Source organism: Gekko japonicus, unplaced genomic scaffold, assembly GCF_001447785.1.
Source record: "Gekko japonicus isolate JY-2015 unplaced genomic scaffold, Gekko_japonicus_V1.1 scaffold1291, whole genome shotgun sequence".
NCBI lineage: Eukaryota > Metazoa > Chordata > Lepidosauria > Squamata > Gekkonidae > Gekko > Gekko japonicus.
The window spans coordinates 413,963-440,038 of NW_015172043.1; the positions used below are offsets into that span (position 1 = coordinate 413,963).

Sequence of the window (26,076 nt, forward strand, 5' to 3'; positions counted from 1 at the left end):
GTCATTTGCTCTTTCCCCCTTCCATTGGGTGGGGGGCAGGCTTCGGTGGGGTCCTTTCCAGGTCTGATATTGCTTCCCAGTCCACCCCTGCTAATAGGGCTTACAGCTCAGGGTTAGAATATAAGAACATAAGAGATGCAAATGTTGGATCAGGCCAAAGGCCCATCCAGTCCAACACTCTGTATCACACAGTGGCCAGAAATACCAGTGCCATCAGGAGGTCCACCAGTGGGGCCAGGACATTAGAAGCCATCCCACTGTTGACCCCCCAAAGCACCAAGATGACAGAGCATCACTTGCCCCAGAGTCCCTATCTATACCTAGTGGCTAATAGCCACTGATGGACCTCTGCTCCATATGCCTATCTAATTCCCTTTTGAAGACGTCCATGCTTGTAGCCGCCACCATTTCCTGTGGCAGTGAATTCCAAGTGTTAATCACTCTTTGGGTGAAGAAGTACTTTCTTTTATCCGTTCTAACCCGACCGCTCAGCAATTTCATGGAGTGCCCACGAGTTTAGAAAATAAACTTTTCAAAACGGACAACATTTTGGAACAAGCTAAGTTTACACAAAGGAAAATCCCCATGGGGATGCTCTAAAGCTCCAGACTACAAGCTGCTCCAGGAAACCCATTTTATTTAAAAGGAATGTCTACACAAGACCATGGTTACTTGGATCATGTCCTGTGGGCTTCCCAGGGATTTCCGTTTTAAACCAGATAAAAAAATAAACCCTCTTTGATCTGGAACTGTGGGGTGGCTGTGGGTGGAGCATGCATTTGGATACTTCAACCAAAGCCAGTACGGAGAAGGAGTGAAGCCAAGTTCTGTTTTCAAAACGGCATGGCGCCGCTCAGGGCTACATACTGTGCCCCCTCCCCTTTTAGTCCTTTAAAGGGCACATTCCCTGGTCCAGATTAGCCATGCTGCATCCTTACAGCATGCCTGGGCTGAGAAAGAGAGAGGGAAGGACTTCCTACTTGCAGGTGGACTGGCATAATCAGTGTTGCACTGCACTTTCCCATACATGCAGAAGAGCGAAGGAGGAGAGCAGGGGTGAGGGAAGCAGCAGCAGCAAATTGAATGAGACCAGATGTGTGGGGACCCAGGTCTTACCCCAACTCACCCCACTTGTTTCTGCTGCCATAGTGGGATGCATTTTTGTACCATTCTGTATATGCAGCTCGTATGATTCAACTTGTGATCCTGAGCTATATCTTCTACTAGATTTTTTTCTGGAATCACAAATGCCTTTACCAGCATGGCTCTGCTTTAATACAGTCTCTGCTGTTCTAACTTGCAGTGATCATCATGTGTGGTACCCTAAAGGACATCGAAAATAACTTAGAGAAAGGAGAGGTGGATGAGGACATAGTTATTATCCTGGTAGATCTTCACAGGTAAAACAAAGTGGAAACAAATCAAAATAATTAAAAGAAAGTTTCTTCCAATAGCTATATCCAGAGCTAAACATACATTTAAATTTTTAAACACCCATTAAAATACTGTGCCAAGACAACCAAAATTTTGTACCCTGTATAAATTATGCATATCATGATGATTAGTATATATTTGCATTTTAGAAACTGGTTCGTTTCATCTATAGAGAGGGACAGACAGCAATGGAGATCACTGAAGCTTCACTCTTGCTCACCCAGCCCCTAACCTATTGGCTGCTGAGATATTGCCACACACTTTCACATATATGGTTGTGGCCATCAGGGCAAGGATCTTGCTTTCAAAGCAAAAACAAAAATTGAGATTTGTAGAATCTGCACATTGCACGTAGACTACTCTCACTGGTATGCATTAATGTCCTTTCCAGTGGTGGACCAAGGGGGCAGGGCCCTTGAAGGGGGCCGTTGAAGCCAGCATTGTCCTGCTGCATCCAGCCAAATGTCTTCCCTTTTGTTTTTAAAATGCAGTTCTGACTGTAGCCACTAGGGGTAAAGGGAAGTCTGAGCATAGCAGAAAGCTCTAGGATTGGCTAAGCTTCTCTTTTCTCCAAAACTCAAGCAAACTTCCTTAACAGATTGTGCTGATAGCTGCTACAATAATTGCTAGCCAGCAGGTCATTTTCTCCAATAGTCTAGCCTTTCTCTCTCCCTTTCCTTTCACCCAGCTCAGCCAGATATCGCCAAGCAGTAGTTAGATTGTTGCCGCAAGATAGAACAATCTTTCCCTCTCTTAATTTCTCTCCCTCTTTTCCACAAGTTTCTCATTCATTTCTGTCTCCCTTCACCTAATTTTTCTGTGGCCCCCCCATTTATTTTCAGTTCTTGGTCTCAAGACCTTCTCATCTTTATCCTGCTTTGTGACAGAAAGTATTTAAGAGTAGCATAGTAGCAAACCTTTGTTAATATTATGCTGGGTACTCTGTACATTGCACTGGTTCTGCTGGGGTGCAAAAATGCCCCTCTTCAGTTCCTACTGCAAAGATTCTCTAGTCCTTTGGAAGCAACGGAGGATGAGGGCACCTTCTTTGGGAGGAGGTAGTGTGTCACCCACTCTGGTGAAGCTTGCGATCACTATTTTGTGATGCTTTGGCTAGGGACAATTAGTAAAAGTTAGTACAAAGGCAGATTCCTAGTTCTCAAAAATGCCTTGTAGATGTTTGGGATGGTCATCTCTTGGGCTTCAGAATAGAGAATTGAAGCCCTCCAAGTGCCTGCTCAGAATACGAGTTGTGTGATGGAATCTTATTTTTTGCTGACTTATGGCGACCCTGTAGGGCTTTCAAGGCAAGAGACATTTGGAGGTGGTTTGCCATTTGCCTGCTTCTACATCAGCCCTGCTTAGCTTCTGGAACTATCCTGGGGTTATCCAGGTTAGGGCTAGGCTGAGAGTAATGTGACTGGCCCAAGGTCACCCAGCAAGCTTCCATGGCATGGGTGGGCGTTTGAACCTGGATTTCCCAGATCCTAGTCCAACACTACAGGAAGCAATTTTTCTCCAAGCCAATTTGACTGGAGATCCTGGAGGGTTTTTGTCATCTTGTGGGAGTGGAACAGCGGTCACTCTGTGTGTGTGTGTGTAGGTATTTGTGAATTTCCTGCATTGTGCAGGGGGTTGGACTAGATGACCCTGGAGATCCATTCCAACTCTATGATTCTATGATTCTATACCCCGGTTTTCGTGATGGAGTAGCATGTTGGAATTTGAAATTTCTGTAGCATTAGTTCGCACAGGAGTCTGGCCAGCTTGTGTTTACAACGGTTTTTGAGGATCTTTATGATAAAAAGTAATGTGGAGACAAATATCTGAGATCAGATTGTAATAATATTTATGTAAGTCTCAAAAACAGTGACCTGGATAGCGTCAGATTTTGGAAGCTAAGCAGGGTTGGCCCTGGCTAGTATTTGGATGGAAGCCCTCCAAAGAATACCAGGGTTGTGACACGGAGGCAGGCAATGGCAAACCACCTCTGAACATCTCTTGCCTTCAAAACCCTACAGGGTCACCATAATTCAGCTGGGATTTGCCAGCACTTTCTACCACAAAAATATCAAAATGTTTCAGATATAATTTGAAGCAATCTTTACAACAAATCTGCAAATTGACAGTATTACATACAGAGTTAAGGTTGAAATATATTAACGTGCTAACTTATTTCATGGCTGCAGGATGGTGTTAGTCACAACACTGGGCCTCTACTTGAATTATAATGGAGGAAATAAGCCAAGAGACCATTTGCTTAAATGGGTGCTCATGCTAGGGATCGTACTCCAACAATACCAGAGTCAGAACCCTCTAGGAGCTGCACATAAAACAGAAAGGAAATCTCTTTTGGAAATTTATTAAGAAAACATCCCTAATACATTCAGCTAATTGGTAAAAATATCATGCACACACATGCACACCAGCTAAGAAATAAAGGGGTGAAGCGATCTTAAGAGATCAGAGATGAAAGAGGGCAAAGTGTTGATGGGGTTATAGTTACCTTCCAAAGAGAAGAGTCCACGGTGAAAAACAGATGGCTTGGCTGGCAAGCACATCTGTGAAGACCCAAAAGAGATGGGGGATCCAGCTGGTACATGTCCCAGGAGACTGAACCAAAGATGGCTGAGATTGGAACCCAGATATAGGAAAATTGTGCCTTCGGGCCAAAGGGGGACAATAGGGAAATGGTCCAGAATCAGAGGTCATTTCGGGGAGGAACGCGGGGGAACACAGTTCCCCCGGGTTAGGTACGGGGGGCGGGGCACATGACGAAGCCCCGCCCCCTGCTTCCGGCCGCCCCGCTTCCGGCCCTCATTCAGCCAGGAGGAGGCAGGAGAAGAGGGTGGGTAAGTTGCTTCCTCCCTGCCTCTCCCCATCCCTGCCTGCCTGGGGCCAGGTAGGGCCTTCGCGGGGCTTCCTTGCACTCCTGCCGGCCTTGCAGGTCCACCGCCGGGCCCCTCATGGGGCTCGGCAGTGGAGCTGCAAGGCCGGCAGCAGCGGCTGGGACCGTTGGGGGCGGGGTGTGTGGCCTTATGACACACTTCCGGTGATGTCAGGGGGTGTGGCCTTATGACACACTTCTGGTGATGTCAGGGGGTGTGGCATATGCTAATGAGTTATGCTAATGAGTTCCCCTAGCTCTTTTTCTACGAAATGACCCCTGTCCAGAATAAACCATGATGGCCGATGAGGGCTCAAAAGGGGTTTTGGACAAGAGAAGGGATGCCTTTGTTAGTAAGGCACTGGGCAGTTGTATAGTGTTGGCTCTATTAATGGCTAGTCTAGCACAGGAACAATGACGACAATAGACTATGGCTGGGGTAGTCCCAGTATCGAAGGCAAAGTCCGGAGGTTCGATTGTGAGACATAGAGCTGGAATGCCGGTATGACACATACCTTTTGAAGTGATGAAACTAAGGCATTGTCCTTTCATGATGACAGCTACATGCTGGCTGTATCTGAGCTTGATGGCTGAAGGAGTCGGAGTGACGGTCCTGAGCACATGTCTGGGCTTCTTGGCTTTGCACACACAGAGAGGGCTAGGCTTGCCCTATGCCACCTTTGGCCCTAACCTGGCCGGGATATCATCCTTCACGTTGCAAGGGGAGGCTTGGACTAACAATGGATTCAGACAAAGAACTGAGGTGATGAAACTAGTACAAGAATTTTTTAAAATTCATGTCTGACCCAGCTTCTACAATCGAAAGTATCAAGTGATAAAGCTTTCCCTAGACTATGCTATTTCAGACAGCTATGGGTAGCAGGACCGGAGTGCACCAAATTCTGTCTGAAGAGATCAAGTTTGGATTCAGATAAACAACTACAGTAGTGACTGATGTAGTGACTACATGGCCATGGAATACAGCTTTGCAGGAGCAGCTGTCTTACAACATGACTGTGGCATTTCAGAACACTGTGAGAAATTGTCACCATGCCTAAATTATTACCTTATGAGGGCTTTGCTGCCTCAGCAATTCATATAATCCATCCTTGCCACTGTAGTGTTACATTTCTATTAAGCAAAATATAGGGGTTGCTACCATAGGGGAGATGTGAGTTCTAGGAACCAAAGTAATCCCAGTGAGAAGAGACCCGTGATATATAAAAATTATTCTGATTGCACTACCACACCTGCTAATCAACAGTTAGGAAGGTATCACTCTCTCGGCTGTATGTTGTTGTTTCTGGTGCCCTTGGTCCTCATTGCCCTGTGGGGCATTTGTGCTTTCCTCCACAGTAATAAGTACTTTGAAAATAACTCTTCATCCTTTTCTATGCGGAATGTTCTTGTCCTGACGCTGCCACCCCTGAACACTACCTTGGCTCCTGTGGGTTCCAATGAGTCCGTCTTGGTAATTTACTTTTACAGTTATTCCTTCACTCATATTCTCAGAACAGTGCCACAGCTACAAGAGTAATTTCTATCTTTAAATTAAAAGACAAAGGACACCAAGTGGAAGTAAAATATGTGTGTAAAGCCCATCTATGCTGTAAGTTCTCACTTGTTCCCATCTTAAATTCTCCCTTTCTTTCTTAAGTGGTTATCTGTATGGTTTTCTGCAAGGAAAGAAACTGACACTGTGGAACCAATTTAAACATTTCATTTGCTAGGGCTTTTCAAACAGGCATGAGTGCGGGGAGGTAATTTTGACATGCATAGGCAAAAAGTGTCACAATGTATCTTTCTGCTCAGCCATTCTGCACCAGCAATGGGTGTCATGCAAAACCCCCACCACCACCAAATTGATTTAGATGAGGCAGTTCAATCAAATATAGATTGCTGATAGAACTCAGAATTCAGATTCTTAGGAGGCCCTCTTAAGCCTGGCCACAAGCTGTTCTGCCCCAGCGTGCAGGGGGTGGAAAGAGATATGTACACACCTACGAACTTGTTATATTCTCAACTGAGTTTATTATTTCCGAGAAGTTTAAAAATGATCCCTTGTTGGTGCAGCTTGGTGTAATTTTGTTCTATTTTTTATTTGTTTCATTGTTCTCCTTGTTGCTGTGTTATGCCAATAAAGGTTTATGCAAGAGAGAGAACTTGTTTTGTTTAGAATTTCTAATCGCCCTCTTCCAGGGAAATATCAAGTGCAGTAGTCTGCTGCATTTTGCAGAAGCAAGGGTTTCACATGGCCCTCAGGAAGTTTCACCAAAAGGAACCTAAATTCTCCATGTCTTCAGTCAATTACTTGCTTTTCCCATCTCTTGCAGCTGAATGATGACTACCTTATTGGTTATTTGGATGCTATTTTGCTCTTTGGACATGCCTTAAAGAAACTTCTTCTCACACAAAAGGACTTTTCTGCTGGAGATTTCATTGAACACTTCCGGAGTGTCACATTTCCAGGTAACTAAATGTAGTTCTTTTTCTATTATCCATTGAAAGACAACTCTCTAAAAGCTTTTCATCCCATCAGAATGAAACATTCATACTTACAGTGCATTAAAATATGGAATACCCTTAAATGTTTATTTTAAAAGATTGTATGCCACCTTTGTAATTTGGGGTCCCCAGGCAGCAAATAATCAAAACAATGTTTAAAATACAGATTAAAATATATGTATATAAAATACTTTAATATAATTAAATAAAACATATAAACACATAAAGACAGAAACACACGAACAGCGAAGGGTCAATGAGAATGAGGGATAGTCAGACAAAAAAGTATTTGCCCGCTGGCAGAAGACAATCATAGAGGGATTCAGACAAATCTCCTTAGGAAGGGAGTTCCAGAGTTTTAGTGCCATAACCAAGAAGGCCCATTCTTGGGTTGCTGCCCATCTAGCCTCAGATGGCAGGGCCACCTGAAGCAGCACCTCTGAAGGCAACCAGAGTGGTCAGGTAGATTCATATGAGAGCAGGTGGTTTTTAAAGTATACTGGCTCCAAGCCATATGGGGCTTCAAAGGTCAATGCCAGGTTGTCCAGAAGAATACCATGATCATTAGCATCAAAAAGATTCAGGAGAATCAACAGGGTCAGACTTGGAAGATCTCGCAGGCCTGCCTCCTCCACCCCAAGCAAAAGGCAAAGCTGCAACTGATTGGTCAGGCTGCAAAAGTATGACTATGTTATATCTTCACATGTTGAATACAAGGTGAGATGGAAGGTAGCTCCAAGAAACTGTGCCTTTCCTCATTATTTGTTCTTCTTATTTAATGTTATTTTCAGGGAAATTGACCAGGCTGTTATCAGTAGAAGTTTCTGTTTTTCTACAGGTGTACTGGGTCCTGTAATCCTTGATGACTCCGGGGATATTGATGTCAATTTCACACTTATGTATACGTCTGTGGATAATTATGAAGTAAGCATAGCCCTAAGGAAGCTGTTCCATGAGGAGACATGTTGGGATGGGGGAGAGCAGCAATTAATTTCATATATGAGAGAGGCAGAAAATGTCTATGCTGAAATGCAGCGAGAAAATAAGAGTCAAAAATGGATCCATAAATAATGAAAGTATCTTCAATAGATACTGTCTTCTGCCAAGAGTACCACGTGAGTAGAGGAGCAATCAAATGGCACTGTCTGACGGCAGTATTAGTGTTGTGGGGAGAAGTTGTTTTAACAGCAATTGTACTTCTTGTTGAAGATGCAAGTAAACGATTGTTCCTGCCCCAAAGGACCATTCCAGGGCTTTTGGTGTGGGGAAAGTGGTTCAATGGTGTCAAGGGCAGCTGTTGGATGGTACCCATGGTGGCACAGAAGAAGGCCCTTTCCAGCCTATCCACACCATTTTGTAACATACATAGGATTCCAAAAAGCTTTCCTCACATTTTTGCCAAAAAATAATATTTTGGAGCTGTATGGTCCTTTTATCAATAGCGAATATGTATATTTATTTTTTAAATCAACTGTTCCTGCTGCAGCAAGGCTAATCCTGTTCCTGCCATTCCGTGGGCACAGAATGGGATATTGCTGTTACTCACTAGCATGAGTATAGTGACAGCCAATGAAAGCAAGATACTACAGATGAAGGACAACCTCATAAGGAATAAAACCATATATTAAAAAGCTTTTTTTAAAATAAAAAGCCCCCCTCAAGACTTAATACATGAATAGAGTTTAGAATGTTACAGAGCTTGAGGTTCTGTGCCCTTATTTTAAGCAAGGATAGCAAAGCTAGAGACAATATGGTAGAGAAAGAGAGAATGCAGGACTAAGCTAAGAAAAGTATAGAGAAAGTGGCTAAAGCAGGGCTATTTTGGGGCAGGAACGCACAGGAACGGAGTTCTGGCTGGCTTCAGAGTTGGCCACGCCGACTACAGCCAAAACCTCTGCCGTGGAGCGCCCAGGCAAGCCAAGGGAAGGCAGTTTAAACTGCCTTTACTTCCCTTCCCTTCAAGGGGGTGCTTGCCTGGGCTCCCCACAGCCGCAGGGCACCTGGGCAAACCAAGGGAAGGCATGGGATGTGGCCTAATATGCTAATGAGTTTCTGCTGTTGGGTGTGGCCTATTATGCTAATGAATTCCTGCAAGGCTTTTTCTACAAAAAAAGCTCTGGGCTAAAGTGATTAGTCTTTGGGTGTGATCACACTGGCGGCTTGGCATGATATGGCGCCGCGGCCGCCTGTAATTGTACCGGTTTTAAATATTGTGGGGCCATATCATTCAGACAGCACACCCTACTGTGGGTTACCCCCATGGCTGTCCCCTGGTCAAGTCTCAGCCACAGAACACACTGCCTTTTCATTTTTTAAAATACAGGTGGGTGCATATGAGCTCAGGCATGTGCATGTGTGCTCTTGTGTGTGCATATGTGCTCATGTGCATGCACATGCACTTATGTGCTCACGCATATATAGGCAGAAACTCCAAAAGACTCACACCCCAGTGGCAGAAGAGGATCTGCAGGTTCAGACTGCCAATCCATTTTGTGCTCGCTCCCCCGTGTTCATATGCAGGGATGTGCAGGGAACCAAGTGTGCAGGGAACTGAAAATACCACTTGTGATGTGGAGCTTCACCCAGCTCCAAGCAAAGAGTTTTGGGGGACGGGGCCTGGGGGGGCCCACCAGCCAATTAAATCAAAGGTAATTAAATTAACTTTGATTTAATTGGTGGAACCCCTAAGGCAGCCCTGCATACACACCCAGGCTCCAGGGTAATGCCCAGTAGCTGCAGCTTCCCTCCCCACCCCCCTGCAAGGGCAGATCAGTCCCCTGTGTAACTCATAGCCCTACTAACAAGAGAACCAGTGCTGAAATGGGTGACCATGGTGCGTGCTTCAGAGAAATCCAGGGAGTGAGGATTCCACTCCCTCGGTTCCTCGCTCAGCTCCCCAGCACCAGCTGTCAGCCTCCCGCAGTTCCTCCCAGGGCCTTCCAGACTCTTTCCCCAGAGCGGGCAGCCATGCAGGTTGGCTGGCTCTTTGTCCTTCCCTCTCTCACTCAGTGGGTCATCGCCTCCTCGGACGGGCTGTGGGGCTCTCCAGGGCATCGGCGGGCTGGCAAGCAGCAGAGAGCCCTTGAGGAGCCATTTTGGGGAGCTGCAGGACGAGCCCTGCTCTGCGGAGCAGCAAAGATGTGCCAGGGAAAGTGGGTGCTGGCACCAGGAATGAGGGAGACAGGCACCCAGGAGCAGTAGCGGGTGGCGCAGAGTCACCGGCTACTGGGCTGAGGGCAGAAACGGGGGAGAGCTGAGGATTGGGGAGGGGCCCATAAAAACCGCAGGGGGGACCGGGCCCCATGGACCCTTGGGTAGCTATGGGCCTGGCTCCAAGTCATCTTATGATGGGGTGAGTATGCCTGGAGAATGCCTGATGTGGCTGTGTGACCACACTCATTTAATCTGGAGGAGAGAGGTGGCTATGTCAGGCCAAACTGCTCGTATGATCACACCCTTTGTTTTATTGTCACTCAGTGTAGTTATCCAGTGGAAAAAACAAATTAACCTTTCCTCTCCTTTCTCATTCTAGTATAAGACCCTCCTTCAGTTTGACACTCATCTGAATAAGACAACGCCAAAGGCAGACAAGCCATCTTTCCATTGGAAAAAACATACCCTGCCTAATGATACTCCTAGTCGTGGTGAGACGATAAGTTTTGGACTTTGCATCCCACTGGGAGGGTAGTAAGAACTGGTAACTTAACCCAACTTTTCATTTCTCCTTTTGAATATCTGGCCCAATTTCAACTCAGTTTGGCTATGCAGTGGGAAGCACTACTCCTAATGGAACTATCTCCTGAGGTCACAGTTTTCAAAAAATATACAGAAGGGTGGAAGTGCTACTGCATATGCTCCAGCTGTTCCTACTTACCAAGTACAGTCCCTATTTTCTGCTACCTGTCCCTGGTAAAGTCACTGTTACTGATTTGGCCCTGGGAGGCCTTGTGAATTTTGCTATAAATTGTTAGTGATGTCATTCTTCAGGGTTCAGTTCTCCCCCAAGGTAACTCGGTGAATGGGGAATGGATGTACCTTGCTTCTAGCACAGAGCCGTGTAACTGAATGCTAACATTAAGGCGCCATGCTGCAGACAGCCTTCCATTTTGTCTACAGCAACTGCTGTGCTGTATTTTGAACTGTATTTTGATACCATAATCCAGGCAGTTATGTTTTTGTAGTATATGTTTATTTATTTAGAAAATTCCTGTACTCTCTCTCTAAAGAATCTGCTTGAGGTGGCTTATAAAGTAAAATACAATAAAAACATAGAAGAGCACAAACTCATTAAAAATCAACAAACTTTTAAAATCGAGATTGAAAATTCAGATGGAGCATAAAAACAGCATAAAATGTTGAGCATCTTGAACTAGTCTCATATAACATTTATTAGACTAGAAGTAGACTGAAAAAACAATTTGAAAGATCAATCACATAATTAAAAGCCTGAGTAAAAAGAAAGGTTTTGGCCTGGCACCTAAATGAGAGCGAGGTAGGTGCCAGACGAGCCTGAAAGGGAAAGGGGCAAGGGGCCACCGCAAGGTGTCACCACTGAAGAATCCCTGTCTCCAATCACCCCTTACTTTGCCTCTGAAAGCAGGAGCACAGAGAGCAGAGTTTGTGAGGAGGCCCTTAGCTGGTGGGCTGGACTTTATGGGAGAAAGTAGTTCTTGGGTATCCTGGTCCAAAACCATTTAGGGCCTTGAGAACCCATGCTCTGAATTGTGCCTGGAAACAAATGGACAGCCAGTGCAACTATTCAGTACATAAGTGTATCTTTAATCTAAAGACTAAACAGCTTTGTTGTTGCTGTTCGGTTGCACAGTCGAGTCTGACTCTTCACCTTATTGACTTTTAAAACAATGTAAGACTAGCTATTGCATATAGGTATTTAACATATAGCAGACAGAGAAGAGCCTTTAGTAAAGTATAAGTCTGTGGGTCTTTTAAGGTGATTCTTAGTATGAAAACAGACCTGTTACAAGCATATTTTTATTTTCATTTATCAGGTTTGGGTATGATGCTGCAGTGTTGCTATTTTCCCTTCATAAAATTTTTTACAGGTGCTTCCGTTCTGAATTAGCAATAACTTTGTGAAGCTTGCTTGCTATTATTGCATAGGATAATGACTTACTAATTTACACCAGTCATTAGGGTTGCCAAGTCCGACTTAACTTGCTGGCGGGGGACTCTGGGGTGGCTCCTGGTGTGCACGCGTGCAAAGCGTGCGCGCGACGTGTGCACGTCACAGGGAAGTGACGTCATGACGCCGGGCACGCTGGGGGCGGGGCCATGACCATACAAGGGAAAACCATAGAGTTTTCCATTGTATGGCCGTGGCCCCGCCCCCAGCGTGCCCGGCATCATAACGTCACTTCCCTGTGACGTGTACGCTGGGGCAGGGTTCCCCCCGGGGCCCTATCCCCCGGCGTTGGGGAACGGGCCTCAGGGGTGGGGGGATTTCTGCCCCCCGGGGGGACTTGGCAGCCCTACCAGTCATACCTTTACAGTGCAGTCCTAAGTAGAGTTGAACCCTTCTAAGTCTATTGAAGTCAACGGGCCTAGAAGGGTGTAGCTCTGCTTGGGATGGCATTGCTATCCTCCTAGGCTGAGAAAGCTGAATGCACAATTGTTACTATGGAAACACTTTGTGGCTGTGTTACGAAGCAATAATGGTTGTACTTGAGAAAGCATTTGGATTTTAGAGTGATCACATGATAAAATATTTACTCCTAGCAAGAGGACTAGAAGCAACTATTTAGGTTTTAAATGAAAGATTCTCAAGATAAGATGTCCTGATTCCTCCTCTGTCAGAGCTATACAGTCTCTGGCAATTCAGTCCACAATCTATCTAAGTATGCCTTGGGCTCTCACTTTGTGTATTTTTAATAATGTTTCAGAGACCCTGGAGCTAGTGTTTTACAACTTTAGGTACTTGTACTCATGTTCACATTACATGCCCTCTCGTTACCCAAAGAGGCAGTCTCCAGTTTAATTGGGGGAAATTAGCTGTAAAGGAGACAGAAGGAGAGGGGGTAACTGGGATTCTCCACCAATGTTTACAGGGATTGTTCCCTTTGAGAACTCTTGAAATAAACCAGTCAGATATTCTTTTTTTAAAATTATTATATTATATTTCAGCTTATATACATAAAATGCTAATATGCATCTTAGTCACGAGAATCCACCACTCAACGAACCAATCTACTATCTATATATCTAATAGCGAAGGGTCCCCAGTGTGTGCGGATACTTATTCCCGCAGATCTGGGGCACCTAGGGGGCAAAGAGATCTTGCAGCACTCTTGGGGCAGTCCCCAGGAGTGCAGAAAAATCTTACATTTTTAAAAAAGTATGCAGGGGATACTTAAATCCCCCCAAATAAGTCAAATGGCTGATCTACTTACAGATCCCCAGTAGAACACTCAGGAGCCCAAGGGAAGCTGTGCGGCTGCACGCACCGCGCTAAGAACGCCAAGAGCAGCTGTTGGAGGCGCGAGGACAAGCGCTCGTGGCTCCAGCCATCCACCTCGCCACCTCAGTAACCGTCATTGCCCCTCAGATCTCTGATTGTATAGGGGGACTCCGTTCGGGCAGAGGCTTCCAAGGCTGCTGTTCCCGCGGCATATAAAGAGCCTTCTCTCCCCCTCCCTCACGGTACTCAATAACAAAGAAACACAGGGTCTCAGGAATCAAAGGGGGGAGAAGCAAGTAAGTGCACGCAGGGAAAGAAATGTGGAACACAGACCTGAGAAGGGGGAGGAGGGGGGAGAATCTGGGTTGGAGGGGCCCCCACACACTCTGCGACCCTGACTCCGGTCCAGCCGGACTACAGAGCAAGAGCAGAGACGGTGGGGAGCAGAGACTCGAAGCTGCCTTCCCCAGTCCAGCGCTGCCTGCCTGTCTGCCTCTCCTGACGAGAAGTGACCTAATACAGTTACTGTTGCCGCTTGCTCTCTCTCTCTGTCTCTCTGTCTCTCTGTCTCTCCCTCTCCCCCTCTCCTGTGCCCGACTTCACTCAGCTAGCCAGCTTGCCTGCTCTGCTTTGCACTCTCACCTGAGGCTCAGCACAGGCCTTAAAGGAGAAGCGGGGAGGAGGTGGAGAAGCCTGGGCACTCTGCACTCACATTGTGAACATCTGAAACAGCAGGCATGAACCAGGAAGAGAAATTGTGTGTTAATATTTATGTTTGGGATAGTGTTGCCAACCTCCAGGTGACACCTGGATATTGTCAGTTCCCTTGGAGAACATGGCTGCTTTGGAGGGTGGACTCTGAGGTCCCTCCCCTCCCCAAATTCCACTCTCACCAGGCTCCACCCCCCAAATATCCAGGGATTTCCCAACCTGGAGCTGGCAACCCTAGCTTGGGGGCAGAGAGAGAGAGAGAGAGAGAAAGAAGGGGGAATTGGGTTGAGGAGAGAAAGGAAGAGAAAGAAGGGAGGGAGGGAAGCAAAGGTGGGAGAATACCCCCTCCCTGCATGGTTCTTGGGTATATCCCCACTTCTGCAAGCCCCCTTCCATCCTTCCCTCCCCTTCCCTTCCCTTCCCAGTTTGGTGTAGTGGCTAAGTGTGCAGACTCTAATCTGGGAGAACCAGGTTTGATTCCCCATTCCTCCACTTGCACCTGCTGGATAGCCATAGTTTTGTCAGGGCTGTCCTTGAAAGGACAGTTCTGGAAAGAGCTCTCTCAGCCCCTCCACATGATTGAGGTTTATAAGATTATGCATGGGATAGAGCAGTTAGAGAAAGAGGTACACAATACAAGAACTCGTGGGCACTCCATGAAATTGCTCAGCAGTCAGGTTAGAATGGATAAAAGGAAGTACTTCTTCACCCAAAGAGTGATTAACACATGGAATTCACCGCCACAGGAAGTGGTGGCGGCTATAAGCATGGACGGCTTCAAAAGGGAATTAGATAAGCATATGGAGCAGAGGTCCATCAGTGGCTATTAGCCACAAGGTATAGATAGGGACTCTGGGGCAAGTGATGCTCTGTCTTCTTGGTGCTTGGGGGGGTCAACAGTGGGAGGGCTTCTTATGTCCTGGTCCCACTGGTGGACCTCCTGATGGCACTGGTATTTCTGGCCACTGTGTGATACAGAGTGTTGGACTGGATGGGCCTTTGGCCTGATCCAACATTGGCGTCTCTTATGTTCTTATGTTCTTATTATACCCCATTGTAATTCCTCCCCTTCACAACACAGAGCCGGCAACCCTACTTCTGAGTGCTCATGAAATCATAAAGTTTAAATCAAATGAACACATTTAATTGCTGGATTTAGACTGAACTATATTATCCTGGTATCCATTTCATGTATTATATAATTGTAGAAAAGTTCCCCCATGCTGCAGATCAGCTTTTATTGTTGGCAAGATGAATGCTGTAGAACTTAATTTTTATATTGTTTGTTTATATCTAGCATTTGTGGCAAGAATGAATTATACTGGTGGTATAACGACAATACTGAGATTTTGAAATGGGAAAGACTCAGTTTACAACGTGGGAGACACATAATAGTTCAGGCGATGAATATGGTGCCTAATAGGAAGAGTGCATAATCTCAGACCAGGAAGCTGTACTTTCAGCAGGGTTTCAGTTTGGCAATTTAAAAATATTTTCTTTTTAAATTAATTTTTTTTTTCAGATTCCAAATGCATGACTCCTCAATTTGTCTGGACAATTTTCTGTCTGTGCAATTTGATCTGGTTATTATGAAATGCCTTGGCTCTTGGGGTGGTTGCTCTGTTTCTGGCTGCACAAGTTATTACATTTCTTCTCAAACTACATGTTCAATTAAAATGAACCATAAAACTCATCATTGCTTTACAACCTCCCCCCCCCCCCCCGCCCCCAGCCCTTCTGGTGTGTAAAGACTAGAGTGTTTCAGTTTCACAGTACCTGTCTGGTTCAAAAGTTATTAACCGTCCTTTCACCCATATGATCTGAAATTCAGAAATGCAGTGTCATTATAATGACTGCTGCTACATATACCACAATAACAATTTGCTACCCGTGAAGCTGAAGATTCTACCTTAAATTGAGGAGAAAGAAGTTGGGTGGGGAAGAACGTGTGTGCAAGTGAGGTCTCTTGAATGATCATAATCACTAGAGGGCAGCAGACTCTCAGCTATATAAATACGTCTTTACACTTTTTAAATTCCTTGCATTGTCTAAAGTATGCTTGGAGCTATTTTAGCCTTCTGTCACTCAGTCCAAGATGCAGGGCAGGAAAGCACTCAGTAATTTGCTAAATACATTTGCTTGCTAACTGATTTTTTTAATTGGTAACCCAGTGTCCTGCCCTCCTAGCAGGATCAGAGAGCCTGAATGTTTGAACAAGGATGACATTATTGGGATCATAAGACTGGGCCTTGAATGAAAAGGTAGATAGAGGGCATAAATATATGCCAAACAAATTAAAGGCCAAGAGGTTGTAAAGTAGTTGGTGCAAGAACTGGCAATGGAGCTTAGAGCACTTCATTAGGGCTAGATTGTCAACAAAGATCAGTTCTCTGCTTTGTGTCTCTGTACTTTGTGGGTTCTGAAAACAGGGACAAGAAACAGGTGGGACAAGAGCTCACCTTATCTTTATGTAAGACACTCAGCTTTTGTCTACACTATTGCATTAACTGGAAACTATATAGTTCTTAAACGTTTAAACAACAAAAGAGGTTCAAGTTGTATTTTAGCCTTTTTATACTACTCCCTTTAGACTACTTATAATTCATCGTAACAAGGGTAGTGGCTTGCAGAAAGGCATCCTAGCAAGCTAATCTTCTAAACCAATGAGACCAAAAGATACATCATGCACTCAGTTCTAAAGGAGTAGCTGTATCCATCTGTTACAGCAAAAACACAGAAGGGCTTGTGGCTGCTTAAAAACTGATTTTCTGGCACATTACCTTTCATGGACTAGAACACACAGGGGTCAGAAATCGTGTTCTGATAAGCTTGATCTAGAACCAACTCTTTCTGGAACAATTAAAGAGGAAGTGTACATATAAATACATTCCATCCTCTAAAATTGTTTACTGAGTTCAGGATCCTCAGATGGCCTAAACTCCTTTGATTTGGCTGATAGGATATTACAGTATTGCTCAGGCTTGGAAGTTTTCTCCTTGGAAGTCTGATTTTTGTTGTTCAGTCGCACAGTCGAGTCCGACTCCTCGCGACCCCATGGTAGAAGAATGCAAACAGTAAAATTCTCCACTAACCTAGAGCCTAAAATTTCCCACTGCTTAAACGCTGTAATTTTTAAGTGTGTGTGCTAACTTATTCTATTCTCATTCACTATCTGCTTTAATATTCTTCTTGAGGTTGTCTGATTGCCCATTTCACTTTCACAGGTCCACACATTTTGGTTATAGCTGTTTTCACACTTACTGGGACAGTCGTGCTGGTTCTGATCATTGCTCTGCTGGTGCTGAGGTACAATCCTGAATTCCTCTTCCTCTATCATTCTTGAGCATGCCCCCCCCCCCAGTTATTTCCGAAGTTTGCATTTCTAAAGCCTTTCCTCTTCACAGGCTTTTCCGAGCAAATTACTTTTACTATGACACTCCCAGCTCTGCCAATTAATCAAGCCTCCTATAGTCGATTTGTTGTCTAATGCTAGTGTCCTTTGTGTTTTACCTATCTTGCATTAAGCATTCCTTTACTCAATACACTCTCCCTCCCTCTTTCTTCCTCCCTGTCTGTCTCTGACTCTGTCTTACATGCGCAACATCTGCATAAAGAAAATACAGAAGAGACAATAAAATCCGGCAGAAACGATGGTCACACATACCACCTGACAAGATCCTGCCTTTGGAGACCAATGAGACAAACCATGTCAGTCTGAAGGTACGAGGAAGCAGCCATCCAAGGCAAAGATTTATCTTTGCTTAATACATAGAGTAGTGCTTGTCTTCTATACACGGAACAGTTACCATGAAATCATAGAGGCTACCTGTGAGACTGCTCTGTAGTCCCTTAATTTCTCCTGCTCTGCATGGATGAAAATAACTCCATTAACAGTCTTTTTATCATAAAGGTGATGGTAAAGCAAGCAATAGACGACTTTCAGTTCTGTTTCACTGGATTTCTGTTTGCACAACAGTATTACTAATCAAAATGCAAGCCATTATGTTATGTGGGTGATACACTTTCCAGTGAATTTCATACACTTTTCACATCTTCTGTGAGAGCATGCCACCAACACATTTGAGCCATTGCATGATACTCCTACAAATGACTTTTTATGATAGGATCACAGTGTTCCATCTGCATGTCATGGACTGGGGGAATAGATCATTAGATTGCATTCCACTAGCAGTGTTGTACACTGCGGGAGCAGTTCTTCACCATTTCTCTACAGGTACTTCCACACAGAAACTATGCAATGAGGGGATATACAACCTCTAAAAAATAGATCTCCCCTCCACACTTAAACATAACCAAATTTAAGATAAAAACAAAACTCAAGGGAGAAGAATTTATCTCTCACTAAGTCCATCCCAAATAATATCCAATAGAAGTCCTCAACTCTTAAACTGTCACATTCCATGCAACAATCATAGTAGCGCTGAATGCAATATTTGGAGAAAGTATCAACTTTCCCAGGTATGAAACACTGTGCTTTAAGTACTTGGAAAATACAATAAATCTTCTCCCCCTCCTCACTCTCAACAAAAGTGCTGTCTTGAGTTAAAATTTTTGGACTGTGAGTCACTTAAGGGACATTTTAAAAGTAGAAAAGTAGCCTGTGTAGACAAATAGATCAATGAACAATGAGAATAATGAGAAACACACGTGGCTTGATACCTCATGCACAAAGCCATCATGATAACACTCATGTTGGGCATTCTGTTTTGCTTCCTGGTACACACAGCATATAATGAGCCTTCTTTGTTTCTCAGATTGATGAAGACAAAAGGCGTGACACCTTCCAGAGGCTGCGTCAAGGGAAATATGACAAGAAGGTATGTCTACCCCAGCATCAGATTTCCTTGTTCTCTCTGGAAGGGATCTTCTGCAAGGCAAATGTCAAGGTGCCGTTTCACACAAATCCCTAGTAGGTTGCAAAGCTGAGCAGATTAACAATGGGGTGGAATCTTGGCTGGTTCCACACAGGGGTGTGAAATTCCACACCCTCAGTGGAAGCCGCAGTAAGCAAGTTGAGTGGCAGGCAGGGGCAGCATTCAGACTGTACTGACCCTGTGCCATTCCCTGCGGATGCCACCCTCCCCACCCCCCTCCGCTCCCATCACATCAACAGCAAAGTGCTAACATGAGGAGAACCTGACTGGGACCTCCTGCAGCTCAGCAAACCCCCCCCCCCCAAAAAAAAGCTGAGAGGTGGTTCACAAATGGGCTGCCACTCAGCTGTTAAAGAAAAAAAGCCCTGTTAAAGAAGTGAAGGGGGGAATGGAGCTTAGCATCAGCATTTTGAAGATGATGCTAATCTCTGATCCCCCCCACTGGCTGTGGTCAGAATTTTTATATGGCTGTTCTACCCGCAGCCGTAGCATGGAGAGCCAACACGGTGTAGTGGTCATAAGCTGCAGACTCTAATCTGGAGAACCAGGTTTTACCTCACATGGAGGAGTAGCCTTGGGCCAGTCACAGTTCTCTCACAACTCTCTCAGCCCCACCTACCTCACAAAGTGCCTGCTGTGGGGAAAGAAAGGGAAGGAAATTATAAAATGCTTTGAGACTCCTTAAGGTAGAGAAAAGAGGGGGAATAAAAACCTACTCTTCTTCTATTCCCCCTTAAATTGGAGCAAAGGGGTTTTTCCTTTGTCCAGCATAGAATGGAAAGCCCCAGAAGCCCCATGAACCATGCTTGGTGTAATGTGAAAGCTGCTAAACAAAGTGGGGGCCTGCTGTGCTCCACTGAGTGAAAAATCCTCATGTGGAAATGGCCCTTGTTTTCCTTTCAGGTCCCATTCATTGGCAGGTTCTTCATATTGAAAAATGGACACAATTAATCACTGGCTTACTCTAGCACAATATATACTGTTTGGAGGACCTGCACCCTGATCTGGTGTGAAGTGTAATAGATGATTAACAGTGTGTTTTAGTCACACACTTTTAAATCTGCTTTTGTTGCCTGCTCACATGTGCAACCAAAGAAACCATGGCCCTCAGTTTGCAATACCTGTGCAAGGCTGTTAATGATAGGACATTTTGGGCATTTAATTCATAGGGTCACCATGAGTCAGAAGGGGCTTAACAGCACTTAACACATACGCACACACACATGTGCAAAGGATTTGCAAGAGCAACTTTTAAAAATACAGGTAGTAACAAAACACTTGTAAAGATCAGTGATCATTTACTCTTTGCCGATTATGCTAAATAAGAATGAGTGGGAATCAATATATCTAATTCTCAATGTGGACTTACCTGTGGATACTTGTTTCCAGAGACTGGGGTCATGGACAGATAAGACAGATCTACTACAAACCTGAGAAAATCCTCAGGTTAGAACATAAGAACATAAGAGTTGCCAATGTTGGATCAGGCCAAAGGCCCATCCAGTCCAACATTCTGTATCACACAGTGGCCAGAAATACCAGTGCCATCAGGAGGTCCACCAGTGGGGCCAGGACGTTAGAAGCCCTCCCACTGTTGACCCCGCCCCCAAGCACCAAGATGACAGAGCATCACTTGCCCCAGAGTCCCTATCTATACCTTGTGGCTAATAGCTACTGATGGACCTCTGCTCCATATGCTTATCTAATTCCCTTTTTAACATACTGCGTCTGTGCCTGGTTTGCCAGCTGTACGGCTGTGGAGAGGAAAGCACTCCAGAGAGTTATGATCACAGCCCAGAAGATTATTGGCTGCCCTCTCCCGTTCCTGGAGGAATTGTATAGTTCTCGATGCTTGAAAAAAGCAAAGAACATTCTGCAGGATTTGTCACATCCTGAACACTCCTTGTTTGAACTGCTGCCTTCGGGTAGAAGATATAGGACAATTAAAACAAGGACAAAACAGATTAAAAAACAGTTTTTATTCGAGAGCTATTATTGCTTTAAATGCTGCATGAAGTTGGAATTTGGGTGACATTGGTGGTTTAGGTTGCAATGTGAACCTTAAGGGAGTTATGGGATGGTTGTGAATGGTTGTGTGAGTGTATACAAGTATGGCTGTAGATCACTGAAATGATTGCACCTTTAATTTCGTTGTACTGTGTACAATGACAATAAAGTATATTATTATTAGCTCACACATTTTTGTCTTCGCTTAGGAAGGATGGCTCCAGAGCAAACTAATTTATGCAGTAGCCAAATACCTTGTTCACAACTCTAATGCCCAGTAGCTCACAAAGTAGAATTTTTGCTCACAAGGCTCCACAGCTTAGAGGGAGCATTGATCCTGAGGTGGTTCTGCCAAACAGAGGCCACAGGCTGTGAGCCCTGGGCTAAGAACCCTTTGGCTGTTGCTCTTTCGTTCATATGCAAGGACTCACTATTTACTATTAGTACTGTATACCTAATATATATGCATAACAAACATCAGAATGGTGAGTTTCTGTCCTCACATGAATGTCAATGGGTATATTTACTATGGACTTAAGCAGGGAGGCTAGCACTGAGTTATCTGTCTAATACGGAAAGGCTTAATTAATTCACAGAGAATAATTCCCTACTGTTGCAAGTACTGCTTTGATGATGTAAAATATATATACACCTACACTACAATCCTAAGGGGAGGGGAGCTCTAAGGGTGCCAACCAGCCATTACACGGGCACAACTCAGAGATACACCAGCATAAGTCAGAGTTACACTGGTGCAGCACCCCAGTGCTGCCCCCCAATCATTTGATGGGTAAAGATCCCAGGAAAGTTTCCTGGGTGAACTGCTGGGTTGCCAGGTCCCCCCTGGCCACCGGCAGGGGATGGGGGGGGTAGGGTTGCCAGATCCAGGCTGGGAAACTCCTAGAGATTTGGGGATGGAGTCTGGGGAGGACAGGGACCTCAGTGTCCACATGTTTGTTCACCCCCTCAAAGAACATTAACAGGTTAGTGAGACAAGATCTTCCCTTACAGAACCCATGTTGAGTCTGCCTCAATAGGTTTTGTTCATCTATGTGCCTACTAATTCTTTCCTTAATAATGGTTTCCACCAATTTACCCGGTATCGACGTCAGACTGACAGGCCTGTAATTTCCCGGATCTCCTCTGGAACCCTTTTTAAAGATGGGAGTGACATTAGCTACCTTCCAGTCCTCAGGAATGGAGGCTGATTTTAAGGAGAGATTACATATTTTTGTCAGGAGATCCACAAGTTCACAATTGAGTTCTTTCAGAACTCTTGGATGTATGCCATCTGGGCCTGGTGATTTATCAGTTTTTAAGTTGTTTATCAGTTTTAGGACCTCCTCTCTCGTCACCTCAATCTGACTCAGGTCTTTCAACACCCCTCCCGAACTCAGCGGCTCTGGAGTGGGCAAGCACCTCTCATCTTCCACAGTGAAGACGGAGGCAAAAAATGCATTTAGCTTCTCAGCCATTTCCCTATCATCCTTCAGTACTCCTTTTACCCCTTGGTCATCCAAGGCCCCCCTGCCTCCTTGGCTGGTTTCCTGCTTCTAATGTATTTGAAGGAAGTTTTATTGTTGGTTTTTACGTTTTTTGCTATATGCTCCTCATATTCCCTTTTTGCCTGCCTGACTACAGACTTGCATTTTATTTGCCATAGCCTGTGTTCCATTTTATCAGCCTCACTGTGACTAGCTTTCCACCGCTTAAAGGAATCCTTTTTACCTTTTACAGCTTCCATTACTTTGTTTGTTAACCATGTAGGCTTTTTCTTATACCTGTTTGTGCCTTTCCTAACCTGCGGAATATATTTTATTTGAGGAATATTTTTTTTTTGAGCTTCTAGAATAGTAGTTTTAAATAGTTTCCAAGCTTCCCCAATGGTTTTGACCCTTTCTACTTTTCCCTTCAGTTTCCTCCCCACATGTCCCCTCATATCAGAAAAACTACCCCTTTTAAAGTTAAAAGTGGTTGTGTGAGTCTTTTTGGCCAATTTCCTATTTGTACAAATGTTGAACTCAACAACATTATGATCACTGTTCCCAAGCGGTGCAATCACTTTTACATCTCTCACCAGGTCTTGAGTGTTACTTAGGACCAAATCAAGGATCGCCTCTCCCCTGGTAGGTTCCGTGACCATCTGCTCCATACCACAGTCATTTAGAGTGTCTAGAGGGAAAATATGAAATCTAACCCCAAAAAGTGGGAGGTTAAACCTCACCAAATGATGAAAGGAGTGCCTGTTTTAAGAAATGGATGCCCTCAGTGGCTGTTGCTAGGCAACCACAAGAGTATTGCTAGACTTCAAGCCTTGGCTTCTGTCAAAAATGTTGGCAGAGTTTAAATATGCAAAGGAAGTAGAGCACTAGAGAAAAACAAGTAGGTTTATTAAAGAACAAACTGTTATAGAACATACAGAGAAAGCCTAAACCCAACCAGTCTAACTGCTGTAACAGGAACAAAGAGCAACAGGAAACTCTACAGAGCAAGAAGTCTCCAGAAGAGCCAGTCAGGAGACAGGAACAATATAATTTGAAATTGTGGGTGGTCCCTAATCTAGTTGTGCTAACTACCAGTCCTTCAGCTGTCCCCCTGTAGGGTGATCGCCATAAGTCTGCACTATAGACCTTGCATATTCCAACACCCCTTCTCAAGGTCTATTATGCTAGTCCACAAGATTCATTCTTCTTTGTAGAATCTCAAATGTATCATGAGGAAGTGGTTTGGTAAGGACATCTGCAATCATGTTCTCAGTGGAACAATATTTTAGTTCAACAATTTCTTCTTTTAGAAAATCCACTTGTGTTTCATCTTCCATTCCAGAGGAAATTCTGCAAATACCCCTTTTTGATCCTTGATTAGAGATTTATTCTCTCCCTCTGCTGTCTTCCTCCATTTTTCTGCTTGGTCAGTGTGCATTTTGTTTATGTCTTCCCACATAGAGGGTTCAGTCTCAGTCTTTGTTTTGGTCATGTAAGAGAGTCTCCTTGGTGGTACACCTTTGTTGGTTCTAAGAACATAAGAGAAGCCAATGTTGGTTCAGGCCAATGGCCCATCCAGTCCAACACTCTGTCACACAGTGGCCAAAAATACCAGGTGCCATCAGGAGGTCTAGCAGTGGGGCCAGGACACTAGAAGCTCTCCCACTGTTGCCTTCCCAAGCACCAAGAACACAGAACATCACTTGCCCCAGAGTTCCTATCTATACCTTGTGGCTATTAGCCACGGATGGACCTTTGATCCATATGTTTATCTAATTCCCTCTTGAAGCCATCCATGCTTGTAGCTGCCGCCACCTCCTGTGGCAGTGAATTCCATGTGTTAATCACTCTTTGGATGAAGAAGTACTTCCTAGTTGATCATCTGATCTGTTCTCCTGTATCCCCTTCTGGTTCCTGAGGTCCTCCTGGTGTATCATCTTCACAATCCATAGTGCTTAAAAGCACTTCTTCTGGCTCTTGTACCTTAGTTTGTCCCATCAGGGTAAATTAAGTGATGTCTACATTTTCTGCTGTTTTGAATTTTTCTTTTTTGTCTATGAAGACCACATTGCAAATTTTTATGGTTTGTGTCTTTGGGTTAAGAATTCTGTATCCCTTACATCCCAAGGCGTATCCAATGAAAACACCTTGCTCAGTTTTTAAATCCAGCTCGGACTGCTTTTCTTTGGGGATGTAGGCAACGGCTTTTGATCCAAACACTCTGAGATGCTTCATGCTAGGGTTTTGTCCATACCATAGTTCATATGGCATGCCTTTGGCACCTTTTGTAGGTAGGTAGATGGTTCTGCAGATAAGTGATTGCGTTAGAATCATAGAATCATAGTGTTGGAAGGGACCACCTCCCTCCCACAACCCCAGTGATCCCTGCTCCATGCCCAGAAGATGGCAAACTCCTCCAATAGCTTCTTCCCAGTAAATCTCTGATAGAGGAGCGGTTGTTTCTTTCCGTAGTAGTAGTGAGTTGGTGACCTAAACCTTGTTCAGCCAAGTACCTTTTTATGTCATGTCCAATGTACTCTTCTCCATTGTCAGTTTGGATCACCAGCAGTTTCCTCTGGAACCTGTTTCTAACCATCGCAACTTATGCTTTCAGTTTCTCTAATACTTCAGTCTGCTCCCTGATCAACCAGGTAACTGTATATTTATTGCCAAGAAATCGGCAATAAAAGTTAAGATATACTTGTCTCCACTAGGGGTCGCTGTTTTCACTGGACACAATCATCGCTGTGAATGAGCTCTAGAGGGCACTTTGTTTGGCTTAGGTTTATGATGCTTGCTAATACTTGGTCTTTTGTCCCTTTTGCTTGAATGCAATATATGCAGTTCTTTTCAATTGTGCATTTATTTATTTGCATGCCCTTTGTAAGATTCTGGTTCTCAGGTAGGGCAATAGCATCATCATCTCTATGGCCTAATCTTCTATGCCACAACCAGAAGCGTTTCTTATGGTTGCAACTTTTGGTCAAGTTTGCACTTTGTGTGCATGTGTCTAAAGCATATAAATATCCATGCACTCTCCCTTTTGCAATCAGCTCTTCATTTTGTTTAATCAGGTATTTCCCCCCCAAATGAGGTCACCATTCCTCATTTTGCAGGCACTCTCACTGAAATTAATATATTTGCTAGTTGTGGTACATATAAACAGTTCTCAACAAGGATTTTCTCTGATTTTACCATCTGGGAATCTGCATTTTATAGTTCCAGATCCTACCCCCCTGCCACGACCTTCTGTTAGCCACACTTAGTGTTTCCTTTCTCTCTTAATTTAGAGTTTCGAAGAATTCTCTATGTCCACTCATGTGCATTGAGCATGCAATATCTAAGAACCATGTATTATTTTTGGTTGCACCTTTGGTTAATATGAAGCATTTCTTTAGTGGTGGCTGTTTCAAATTCTCCCTTTTTATGTGTCTTGGAGGAGCATCTTTCTGTTTGAAAGCACTGCAGTCCTTTTAAATATGTTCTTGTTTTCTACATGAGTAACAATTAATTTTACTTTTATTATTTATATATAAAGCCATTTGGTCAAGATTTTGTTCAACTTTTCTGTTCGATTCCTCAAACTGTTGTGTTTGAATGCTTGCTCCAGTTCATTAATTACATTTGCAAGAGAGAGGTTTCCTTTTGATTCCTATTGGCAAACAGTATTTTCATAGTTCTTGGGTGAACTTACTAAAATCAAGACAACCAAGTCCTGATCTGTACTTTCTTTGCCAG

At 44.3% G+C, this 26,076-nt stretch overlaps 1 protein-coding gene across 1 annotated transcript in view; it reads left to right on the forward strand.

Annotated features, from left to right (window-relative positions):
• GUCY2C (guanylate cyclase 2C) overlaps positions 1–26,076 on the forward strand; it is a 99,889-nt gene that overhangs the window by 11,030 nt on the left and 62,783 nt on the right. The window contains 8 exon segments of the mRNA XM_015420687.1: positions 1,304–1,400; positions 5,678–5,792; positions 6,655–6,790; positions 7,665–7,750; positions 10,359–10,470; positions 17,177–17,258; positions 17,567–17,672; positions 18,728–18,790. Coding sequence (XP_015276173.1) covers positions 1,304–1,400; positions 5,678–5,792; positions 6,655–6,790; positions 7,665–7,750; positions 10,359–10,470; positions 17,177–17,258; positions 17,567–17,672; positions 18,728–18,790 — 797 coding nt within the window.